At 41.3% G+C, this 12,814-nt stretch overlaps 1 protein-coding gene across 2 annotated transcripts in view; it reads right to left on the bottom strand.

Annotated features, from left to right (window-relative positions):
- The window catches only part of NAA16 (N(alpha)-acetyltransferase 16, NatA auxiliary subunit), a 65,473-nt gene extending 56,664 nt beyond the window's left edge, over positions 1-8,809 (bottom strand). For both annotated transcript variants that reach the window (XR_001145341.1, XM_004680124.2), the window contains exon 1: positions 8,510-8,809. Coding sequence is in view for 1 of the 2 variants with exons in the window: in XM_004680124.2 (XP_004680181.1) it covers positions 8,510-8,563 (54 nt within the window). In the remaining variant the exon portion in view is untranslated. The remainder of the gene's footprint in view (positions 1-8,509) is intronic.
- Positions 8,810-12,814: the final 4,005 nt, after the last annotated feature.

Below are 12,814 nucleotides of genomic sequence, written 5' to 3'. Positions count from 1 at the left end.
AGAGAGAGAGACATACAGACCAAAGGAACTGAACAGAAAGCCCAGAAATAAAGCCACATATATATGGACAACTAATCTTTAATAAAGAAGCAAAGAATTTGCAATGGAATAAGGAAAGTATGTTCAATAAAAAGTTCTGGGAAAACTGGGCCACCATAAACAAAAGAATGAAACTAGATCACTAAATGCTATGCACAGAAATCAACTCAAAATGGATAAAAGAGCTGTACATTAGACCTGAAACCAAAAAATACATATAAGGAAATATAGATAAAACACTACAAGACATATATCTCAGTAACATCTTTAAAGACTCATCCCCCAAAGCAAAGAAAATGAAGGAAAAGATAAATAGCTGGGATTCCAACAGGCAGTGTAAAAAAAAAAATAGCTGGGATTACATCAAAAATCTCTGTACAGCAAAAGAGACATTAATCAAAACAAAGAGACACCCTATTGACTGGGAGAAAACTTTCGCTCCATACAACTGATAAGGGCCTGATTGCAAAGATACATAAAGAACTCAAAGGACTCAACAAAAACAAAGTAAACAATGCGATGAAAAAAAATGGAGAGAACTTTTTAAGACACTTCCCCAAAGAGAAAACGCAAATAGCTAACTGGCATATGAAAAAATGTTCAACATCCCTCATAATTAGGGAAATAAAAATCAAAACCACAATGAGATATCACCTTATATCATTAAGAATGGCACTTACTGGGCCCTCGCCAGTGGCACAACGGGTTAGGACACAGCACTACAAGCTAGCCACAGATGCTTCAGTGAGAGTTCGAGCCCTGGTCCTGGAGGTAACCCACATGTGGTAGCAGACCTCTCCTGTCTCACCTACTGTACCCCTCAGCAGTGTACCTCATCAATATGCCTTTTCTGCTCCCCACTCTTTCTGGTAAATCCTCTCACTGCCCCTGCACCTCTGGCCTGTACCCCAGTTCTATATGCATAAATAAATCAATCTTAAAAAAAAATGTTAGCACAATGTCATTAAAAAAAAAAGAATGGCACTTATTAAAAAAACTATAACAACAAATGTTGGCAAGAATGTAGTGAAAAGGGAACTCTCCTATACTGTTGGTAGGAATGCAAATTGGTCCAAACCACTATGAAAAAGCTACTGAAACTTGAGCATATGACCCAGCAATTCTACTACCAGGGATATACCCAAAGGACACAAAAAACACTAATTCAAACAAATACCTGTACCCCTATGTTTATTGCAGCACCATTTATAATAGCAAGACTTGGAAACAACACAAGCACCCAAAAATAGATGACTGGGTCAAGAAGATGTGGTACATACACACAATGTAATACTATTCAGAAATCAAAAAATATAAACTCACGCCATTCGCAGCAACATGAATAAAGCTAGAAGGGATGATGCCCAGTGAAATAAGTCAGAAGGAGAAAGAAAAATATCAATTATTTCATTTACAGGTAGAATATAGGGGAGCCAAATAAGGCATTAGAGGAAAAAACAGCAACAATAAAAAATGTAACAAAACAAAACAAAAAAAAATAAACAGATAAGTATAAACCAGAGACATTCTGCAGGGAAAGGGATCAAAACGAGAGAAAGAGCACAAGGGACTATGGTGATGGTTCATGGGTGAACTGGTGATGGAAATTCTATGGGGACCATACCTGAGAAAAGAAAACAAATATTGTTTTAAAAAAAGAGATCTGCCTGTTCTATTCCCCACTCTGTCTCTGGTGAATCCTCTCACCCTCCACACCTCTAGCCTGTACCCCAGTTCTGTAAGCATAAGTAAATAAATCTTTAAACAAAACAAAGAGAACAATGTTGTAAAAATTTAAATAATAAATAAAACCTATGTGACAGAAAGTTTTTCTATTAATTTATAACACTTATGATCTGAAGTGTATTTTTGCTACCTGCTACTCCTTGTTCTAGTAGCTTGAGTATTTTCACTTTTCAAGGTGATAAGGAGCATTTAGTAAACACGTAATTTAATAGATAACCAATGCTACAACAGATTTTTTTAATGCAAAAGAGAAAACATAGGTGATAACAGAAAAATTTTAGAAACTGCATTAAAAATCTTGCTATTTCAAGAATAGAACCTGAACATATATCAAAAAAAATTTTATTGACCAACTATACGTCTATATGAAATATTCTAATTTAATTTTTATAACAATTATCTAAGGTAGGTCTCAAATTTCTACCTTATACATATGTAGACTAAAACTTTGGGCTCATAAAATGTGTTAATAAGTCTCTCAGTATAATGCAAATTCGGGTCTGACACAGAAGACTATGTATGGTCTTTCCTTCACTATTCTATTGATAACACAACTGTAGCAACATCTTTACATCTATATGCCACCAATGAGGTGAAGAAATCAATTCCTGTTCACAGCCATTGATAACAAGAATTTCTCATCTTCCATTCTTGTCTAACTTAATAGTTGATATGGTATTTTTTAAAAAAGATTTATTTATTCATACAGAACTGGGGTACAGGCCAGAGATGCGGAGGGTGAAAGGCTTCACCAGAGACAGAGTGGGGAGCAGAACAGGCAGATCCATGAAGTACACTGCTGAGGGGAGCAGCGGGCAGGTCAGGAGAGGTCTGCCACGCCATATGGATCTTCTCCAGGGCAGGCAGGGATCGAAGTCATGTGGAATTGGCTTAAACTTCTTAGTGCAGTGCTTTAACCTGCTGCACCACCAGGGAGGGCCAGATATGGTATTCTTTCTACTATTTAACATGGCAAACTTATTGCCACCTCATGGTTTCTGTACTTGTATTCCTTCAACTATAAAGGTTCTTCCCCTGATTTTCCTATGTCATCAGAATTTTACGTCACCAATTTGACCTCTCTAATAGTGCCAGACTCCTGCCATGCACCTCCCCATTATACACACATTTTATCATAGTAATTAATTTTAGTTTCCATACAGCACCATCATGCCCTGACATTCTTATTAATTTGATTACTTGTTTACTATCTATCTTCCCACCACAGGACAGCCTCCTTGACTATGTTAAACAATACTGCATCCCCAGCGTCTAGGCAAATAAGAGCTACTCAAATAACTGTAAGTAGGTTCAAAGCAAAACAGCAAGAGGAGGAAATGATTAACCTTTAAGTAGAGCGTAATATAAAGAAAGAATTATAAAGGTGTTCATAGGGAAACGTATACTTTAAAGCCTTTTTAAATGCAATTGACATATATCACTGTATCAGTTTCAAGTGTACTACATAATGATTTGATAACTGCAAATAGTCACTATAATACGTCTTCACCCATCATTACCATGTGAAATAGTCACTATAATAAGTCTTCAACCATCATTACCATGTAAGTGATAAAATTTTTCTCGTGACAAGAACTTTTAAAATCTATTCTCTTAACATCAATATATTAATAGTTTTAACTATCTTGACCTCCTCTAAGGAAAGGAATTTAATAGTTGGGAAACAAGAAATTTGAATTTTTAACAATGCAAATATTTTACCTATTCCAAAAATATTTGAAAATAAAAAGTAACTGAGCTTGATAATAGAAATTCAAATGGCAAAAGACAAGAAAAATCAAGCAAAAGTTCTAAGGATTAGGAAAATAAGGGAAAAAACTTTTCCTGATTTATCTTGAGGTCTGGAAATAATAGTAATACTATTAATAACACTACTAAAAATAGCTAATTCATATTCTAAGTATTTACTATTAACTACTTAATTCTCATCTAAATCCCAGGGAAGCCTTTTAAACAACTGTTTTCTCCACTTCAGATGGAGATACTGAGGCACAGTTATTGAACTAATAGTACTAGAGCCAAAATTCAAACCCAGGCAGGCTGTCGCTAATATCCAAGTACTCAGACTATAAAGTCTTAGGCTCAGTAACAAATATATATATATATTTACACATATATATATATACACACACACATATATATATCAAGTATATATATACTAGAAAGGATATACTCTAATTACAACTTTTACTAAAGAATCTTAGACATTTAGTCACTTAATATACTTAGAGAGTAAACAGCTTCACATCTGACAAGGAGCTGATATTGAAGATCTACAAAGAGCTCACACAACTCAACAAAAACCAAACAACCTAATAAAAAAAAGGGGGGGGGGGGAAGAGAGGTGGCATAAGAGCAAAACACACTTCTCCAAAGAAATGCAAACTGTGAACAAGCCTATGAAAAGATGTTCACCATCACTTGTTATTAGGGAGATGAAAATCAAAACTACAATGAGATACCACCTCACATAGGTGAGAACGGCTCATATTAAAAACAAACAAATACTGGAGAGGATATGCATAAAAAGGAACCTCTTACACTGCTGGTAGGAATGTAAACTAGTCCAGCCACTATAGAATGCTTGTGGAGGTTTCTCAAAACACTAGAAATGAATCTGCAAGAAGACCCAACGATTCCACTGCTAGAAATCTACCCAGAAAACATAAAAACAATAATTTAAAAGACTAATGCCCAAAATAGATAACTGGATTAAAAACATGTGATATACATACATGATGAATTCTACTCAATGATTAATAAAATAAATTCATGCCATTCGTGGCAACATCAACAAAAGAGTTGATGCTAACCAAGAGTTAAATCAGAAGGAAAAAGATAACTATCAGGGTCCCTCCCTGATGGCACAGGGGTAAAGTCTCAGCACTATCACCACTGCTGCCTGAGGTGATTCCCACATATGATGCCAGGGAGCTAACCCTGGCATGGTACAGCAGACCTCTCCTGTTTTGCCCACTGTTCCCCTTAGCAGGGAATTTAGGTGTAACTGCCTGTTCTGTTCCACACTCAGTCTCTGATGAATGCTCTCAGCCCCCACACCTATGGGCTACACCCCAGTTCTTCTATGCATAACTATACAAGTATCTTTTTTTAAAAAAAGATAAATATTGGATGGTTTCAGTTATATGTGAAATACAGAAAACCCAAATCAAGGGTCAAAGACAAACCTTGAAAGGTAACCATAGATATGAGGCATCCAGGTGGGGAAGGGAAAGAGGAGGGATGAAAACGTGTGTGTGTGTGTGTGTGTGTGTGTGTGAGAGAGAGAGAGAGAGAGAGAGAGAGAGAGAGAGAGAGAGAGAGAGAAACAGTGAAGAACACAGGAATGCGGTGATGGGCTATGGGTGCTTTGGTGGTGGGAGAACTATAGTGACACACGTGAGGGGAGAAACAATTTATCATCCACAAATCAACAGCAATATAAGAAAAAAAACACTACATTTAAAAATAATAAAAGTCAACAGGGACATTAAAAATAAAAAAAAAAATTTTTAAAGCATACAGTAACTCCAAAAGGTATGGTTCAGGAACAATAGTTGGTTCAGGAAATAATACAAGCAGGTATGTATCATGAAAGACATGTGATTAACTAGTTGCTAACTATATAGAGATATGCTTGAGTATATTTATATTTCTTTACTATTCGTAATCCACTAAACAAGGAATCATAAAACTTTTTTTGCCATTGAATTATTTTTTAAAGATTTATTTATTTATGCATACAGAACTGGGGTACAGGCCAGAGATGCAGGGGCAGTGAGAGGATTCACCAGAGACAGAGAGGGGAGCAGAACAGGCAGACTGATGAAGTACACTGCTGAGGGGAGCAGTGGGCGGGCCAGGAGAGGTCTGCTGCACCATGTGGATCACCTTCCAGGCAGGTGGGATCATGCGGAAGTGGCTTTTTAGCTTCTTAGTGCTGTGCTTTAACTCGCTGCACCACCAGGGAGGGCTTTGCCATTGAATTTTTATAGCAAAAACTTATCAACATTTATTGTAATTATAAAATGATGAACTCACTTTTGTTGAGCCTTCTTAAATTAATGTACCCTTATAACATTTTATATATGGAGATAAGGAAATTTTAGCATTCCTCAACACAGACATAAGGTTATATCAGCTGCAGCTTTAGCTTTTTCCTAACTAGTATATTACCTATTTGTTATTTTGTATCTTAATGATAATATGATTTGACCTACACAATATTCATGAGAAAAAAGTATTCTGTCACCTTGTAGGCATAATGCCAAATACTAACTGAAATCCAGCTAACAATTTATTATTGATTTTTCATTACCATGTTTCAGATTCACTAAATACACACAAACATACACACAAAAAAAAACAAAAAGAAACTAATGGGGCAAAAAAGTTCACTTCCCCAATTCCTTACTATGAAAACATGAAAGTAAAATTAAAAAAAAAAAGATACAAAGCTCAGTGAAGCAATCAACCACCACAAAGCTTTAATTAGAACTGTTTTGATATTTGTCTACCATTTAGTCAATATTAGATGCCATACAAAATTAAGCCTTAAAACTTTCATTCTAACTACTATGTATCTTTTTAAAATCTTTCTAGAGTAGGAAATTGCTACTGGCTGGAAGCAGAGCAGCTACTATAAAATTTTATCTATCTTTGATAATTTAAGACTATTCTAATCTTGTTTTATTTCTAGTTAAAGTAAGCAACAGCTAATTGTCACATAACCACAAGTTCTGAATAAACCTTAAAAATTAAACGCGAGTTTTCAGATGAAAAGTTAGTAAAACGGACAGCGACATACCTAACAAGACAGGAAACTAAAAGCCATGAAGAATGTGATAGGCTAGCTGATAAACTGGTACGGCTACGTATGTAGGTGGCAAAGGGAAACGGTGCAATAAAACTTGTTCTAGCAAAAATTCACCACATTTATTGTAATGGCGAAATGATAAAACCATTCACTTTTGCAGCAGTCCTAAATTAAAATCTTTATTGTAAAAGTACCATTAAAAATCTAAGCCCGGGCCCTCCTTGGTGGCGCAGCAGGTTAAAGCACAGGACTAAGAAGCTAAAGTCACTTTCACATGAGTTCGATTCCCGCCTGCCCCGGAGGCGACCACATGGCTGGCAGACTTCTCCTGACCCGTCCGCTGCTCCCCTCAGCAGTGTACTTCGTCGATCTGCCTGCTCTGCTCCCCACTCTGTCTCTGGTGAAGCCTCTCGCCCTTGAGCCTCTGGCCTGTACCCCAGTTCTGTATGCACAAATAAATCTTAAAAAAAAAATCTAAGCCCCCTTGTGAAATAAGCCAGAAAGAAAACGAAAAATATCGGAAGGTTTCACTCATAGCAGCAGTATAAAGGACCAGGGGAGAAAATAATAAACAACTATATACCAGAGATATTTTATGGGGATGGAGAGGGGGATGGGATCAGAAATCGATGGGGAGGAGGGGGTGTGCACTAAACAATGCTGATGGCACAAGAGTGATTTGGTGATAGGAAGCCCAGGGGGAATTACAACTGAGATGGGAAAAGGCACAAAATGATGTAAAAATAAACTATTATAATAAAAAAAATCTAAGCCCCCACTCAGACCACCCCAGGACATACAGAAGAAAGCAAAGACATACTGCCTCTACTCCCTGACAATCATTACCTGGAAAACCGTGAAGGTACCAAGGACGCTGACACACAAGCTACAGAAAACTCACTCCTCACTCATCAACTGGACCATTTTTCAGGTTTCTACTCTGAAACGAAGTGTTCCTCTCAAGGGCAAAAAAAGTAGCCCTTTCTGCGCGGCTTTAATCACGTACTCAATGCAGGGCCTTAGTGAGTAAAACGAGACACGTTCAACTCTGTATAACTTAGAGAAGCAAAAGGCAGCTCGGGTCACTCGCTCCCTGAAAAAGTCAGGTCGCCCCAAAGACGTTCTCTCTCTAAAGAGGGGTGGTTCCTATGGTTCCGTCTTATTTTCCAGGACTTCTCCGTAACCACATTTCCCGAGACCCTGCCCATCACGGATCGCTCCCACTTTAACAGGTATCGGAATGCGCCGTGCAATCATTCAAGCACAAAGCCACCGGGTCGAAGCACAAGCTAGCAAAAGAAGTCAACCGGGGGAGGGGGGCTCCGAGGGAGAGGGGTACCGAGGGAGAGGGGTACCGAGGGAGAAGGACAAGCTGGCAAAAGAAGTCAACCGGGGGAGTGGGGCTCCGAGGGAGAAGGACAAGCTGGCAAAAGAAGTCAAACGGAGGAGGGGCAAGCTGACACAAGAAGTCAACCGGAGAAGGGGGGCTTCGAGGGAGGGGGGCTCCGAGGGAGGGGGACTCCCAGGGAGAGGGGCTCCGAAGGAGAGGGTCGCGTCCGGCCGCAGGGCGCCGCAGAAGGCGCGGGGGCCACTGCCGGCCGCCGCGCCCTGGCCCACGGTGACTGCGCAGGACGGCGTGAAGTTTCTGGAAAGCGCGCCGGGGGCGAGGTGGGCAGCTGCAGGGGAGGAAGCGCGCGGACGACGGCCCCAGGCGGCCTCCGTCAGCCGGGGGACCCAGCCGAGGCGGGGAGTCAGCTCTCGCGGGCTCCGAGATAAACAAAGAACCGAGCCAGAGCCGAGCCCAGCCCACGCAGGCGCCGCCGCCAGACCGCCGTCCGCACCCGGTCCGGGACGCCCCGGGGCAGCGCGCGGCCCCCTGCCACTTACCAAGATGCGTTTGAAAAGGTTGCTCTCCTTGGGCGGCAGCTGCACGTTCGGCATCGCGGTCGTCGGGGAGGCAGGGAGCCCGGCCGCTCCGTTTCGCCGGGGTGGACACTGGGGCCAGCTGCTGCTAAGAGTCGGGTCGCAGGGTACGGGTTAGTTCACGGGGCTCGATTTGAAACCAGGCAGGGCTGTTAGACAGGGCTGGCAAAGGAATAGGAACCCGGCCGGAGGAAGACGCCCTCAGCGAGTACCCAGACGCCCTCAGCGAGTACCCAGTCTGTAGGTGAGCGGCGGCGGCTCCCGCGCGCCGCAAGATGGCAGCCAGGCCCGCCCCCTCGAGCTGGGCGGTGTGCGCATGCGCGGGTGCCCCGCGGAGCGGGCCGCAGAGGATTGGAGGTGGGGTGAAGGGACAGAAGGGTCGGTTTCCTCTCCAGAGCGGGCTAGCTAGGAGGCCTCCCGCCGGCGTTGGGGCTAGTGTTGGGCACCGCCCCTTCTGCCAGAAACTCGCGGTCGGGTGGGGTTCAAGCACCTTAGTCGTGACGCGTTCTGTTAGATTTGCAGGCCTAGAAAATGATAGTTATTTCGGACCATACTTTTTATTTTTTTCCCCTTTCTCCACTTCGGCAGGACATCATATATTCTTGATGTAGAACGAACTTATTTTCCCTACTCTTCCCCCCCCCACCCCATTTAGTGCTTCCAACTCTGTGCCACTCTCCACTACACATAAAAGACAGTGTCTAGAAAAGCTAGAAAGATAGGAATACATCAGTAAGGAGGATAAGCATACAGTGTAGGTTTAATTTTAAGAAGTATATGAACATTAGGGCCCTCCCTGGTGGTGCAGTGGGTTAAAGCACAGCATTGCAAGCTGGCCACATCCACTTCAGTTTCAGTTCGATCACTACCCCCCTCTCCGCCTCCCCCCTGCCCCCCCAGGTGATCTGCATGATGCAGCAGACCGCTCCTGTCTCTCCTGCTGTTCCCCTCAGCAGTGTACTTGTCAGTCTGCCTGTTCTGCACCCTACTCTGACTCTGGTGAATCCTCTTACTATCCTTGCGCCTCTGGCCTGTACCCCAGTTTGCATAAATAAATAAATCTAAAAAATAGTAGTATATGAGTATTAGGTGCATGCGCTTACCTATACATAGTCTAGGTATAATTTGTGCATATTTATGAGACTTCAGAGTACTTGATGCAAAGTTACATTTAGACTGTAATCAAAGTTGGGTTAGGGCTTATTTGCCATGTTTTTCATATACTCTGCCTGAGCTGGTCTGACATTGGAGAGTGTCATAGGAGTCTTTTAAAGTGAGGAAGAGATTTATTCAAGGAGGCAGTTATAAGGGGGCCTACATGTTCTGATAGAAACTGGCCTTCCCTAAGTGCTGTGAGGAAATAGGCCAGGAGAACTGCATGGGAAAGGAGGCTGAGTTGCACTAGTAGGTAACTGAGTTGAGGCAGAGAAGTACTGCTCACAGCACCTCATACCCAGCCATTTCCTTGAGTACTCACTGCCCATCATGGCATGACTGGTCACTGGATATTCTTTGATTTCCAATTTATCTACATCCTCAGAAGTAAAGATTTAATCCTGGGAGAAGCTGAAACGCCAGCAATGTTCGTCAGGCGATCCCCTGACTTTCACAAAATGAACGTTTTTGGAATGTATCTCACTCAGCCAGCGCAAGCCACTCTGCCTCACCTCAAATTACACAAGTTGCATAACTTTAAAATGACTAATTGAAAACAGAAAAACTGAATGTGGGAAGTATAGGATCAACTGTAAATATTTGGGAGACCAGTAAACTATCTCTTATGAAAATTTCCTGTGGGCTGTATCCAGTATAATTAATAAAAATTATTAAGTGTCCTCACTTTCTATGATAGCTGCTAGATCTTCACCGTGGCTTCCCACCCCTAAGTGAGCTGGCCTGTGCTGTTTCTTCATTTGCATTTTGTTGCTTGCCACCACTGCCAGCTTCTGCTTCCCACAACCTATCCAGGATCTCCGTGCAGCTCAAAGGAAACCTATAATATGAAACACTGGGAAGTGGGGAGTTATAGAGTCATATTTAATATTTTTCTTTTCTCTCTGTCACATGCCAGAACACACATGATGAACGCATACCTTGGATTTCTACACTAGGTGGGGGTGTGAGAAAACTTGGGGGATTGAAGAATACCAGTTGTGTTACTGGTAGTTGTCAAACTGACTCTAGCATGTAGAAAAGATGTAAAGCATGCACAATCAGAAAACCTGGATTAACCAAAGACTCTAATTTTATTACTGACTTCCTGTTTAGAACAAATCTTATTTTCACCTTTCAACAGAAAGTGGACTTTCAATAACATTACTGTTATCTGCTTCACAGCAGATTTAAATATGTATATAAATAAGTATACATACAAATAAATGCATATGTACAGATATATACTTTGAACTGTCTCTCAGGAAGAATGTTAAAGCCCCTATAGGGCCATGGTGGAACTCATTGATATTCCTGATACTTTAGACAGGGTATATCTCCTTTAGAATCACACAGTGAAATAATACTAACAGTGTCTGTAAAGACTTTTAACAGTTTCTGAAGCTTTTTTACATGATATGAGCCACTGGTTCTCTTGCCAAGCCTGTTTAAACTATGGACAAAAGAATCTGGAAAAGGATTTTCTCCACCCCATGTACACAGTAGAGACAGCTGGCAGGGTAAGTAGTTTGCTGCTATTCCCACAGCTAATTTAGCCATGTAATTAAAGTCTGATGGGAAAAGAACTCATCAGATTGCACAATGCATTACACCTCAGACTCTGATGTTTCTGCTCTCTTTGTCCTTCCCTGTTCTCATTTTGTACCAAGAAATAGCACTTCATGCCCCCTTTGAGGGTATGATCTCCTTTTGTTTTACCGAAACTTTTATTCATTAGTAATTCCCACTACTATTTGCATTTTCTTCTTCCTTATGTAGTTTATATTCTAATGGGAAAAGACAAACACCAAACACATAAACAAGATAATTCCAGACTATGGGAAATCCCATGAAAGAAATAAAGCTGGTTCATATGGAAGGCAATGAAGGTGAAGAAAGGACTATTTTCAAACAGATGCTCAGAAATCATCTAGAAAGTCCTCTGGGGAGTGATATCATGTGAACTGAGACCCAGAGAATGAGAACTTAATAAGGTGAAAAGTTGGGACAGCACATTCTAGGTAAAGGGAATCACAGGCAAATGCCCCAATGCAGGAACAAAAGTTCACACAATCAAGGAATGAAAGAGAGATGTGAACTTCAGGTTTAGGAAGGTGTCTGAAGGTGGGTGAGTGAGCAGGAAAGTGGCATGCAGTTGCTGAAAATGTTAGCCATGTTAGCCAGGTTGTGCATTGCTTGTCATCACAAGCAATCTGGTACGGTTTGGTTGATCAAGCCACAATGGGAAACCATGAAGCATTTTAAGGAGGAAAGTGCCACTTTGATTACCTATGGAAAACAGGCAAGGAATATCAGTTTCTTCTAGGAAAGTAGCAACTTTTTTAAAGATTAGCTTCTGCCTCCAATTGTCTTCTGAAAATATTCTCTGAAATGTTGCCAGTCCATTTCTTCAGTGAGCACAATATGAAAAGCAGTCTCCTAACACAAAAAAATTTCTGCCTTTCTGAAGCTTCCATGCTAAGGATTGCCTCGAATTTATTGCCTTGTGTGTGACCTGAGAGGAGTGACTGACAGTGCACAGTTAACCCTTTAGCCACTTCTCTCAGGTCACAAGGCAACATCTAGTAGCCAAATCCAAAGATTTTTTTTAAGACTTACGTATGTATACAGAACTGGGGTACAAGCCAGAGGTGTGGGGGCGGGGTGAGAGAATTCACCAGAGACAGAGTGGGGAACAGAAAAGGCAGAGAGTGTGAAGTACAATGCTGAGGGGAGCAGTGGGCGAATCAGGAATGGTCTGCTGCGCCATGTGTGTCACCTCCAGGGCAGGAATCAAACTCATGCTGAAGTGGCTTTAACTTCTTAGTGCTATGCTTTAACCTACTGCGCCACCAGGGAGGGCCCCAAAGATCTTTTTTTTAATCCATAGTTTCCTCAAGTTCTACATAGAATTTCTTGTAGTGGACTGTCCACTCCTTCTTGAGGTTGGCATCCTCCTCTCCTTACATACCATTGGTGAGGGAAAGAATTAATATTTTTTCCATTCTCTTGACCACACCAAGTCACAACATGTCACTTTCATTTAAGGAAAAGACATTTATTTTGTGTCTGTGCCCATCAATTGTTTCTTTTCTTTCCTCATTGGTCACTAGTCTT

The sequence above is a fragment of the Condylura cristata genome, unplaced genomic scaffold (assembly GCF_000260355.1).
Source record: "Condylura cristata isolate star-nosed mole 26May11 unplaced genomic scaffold, ConCri1.0 scaffold00010, whole genome shotgun sequence".
In the NCBI taxonomy this organism is placed as follows: domain Eukaryota; kingdom Metazoa; phylum Chordata; class Mammalia; order Eulipotyphla; family Talpidae; genus Condylura; species Condylura cristata.
The sequence above is the reverse complement of the archived record's forward strand: the minus strand, read 5'-3'. Positions and strand labels throughout refer to the sequence as shown.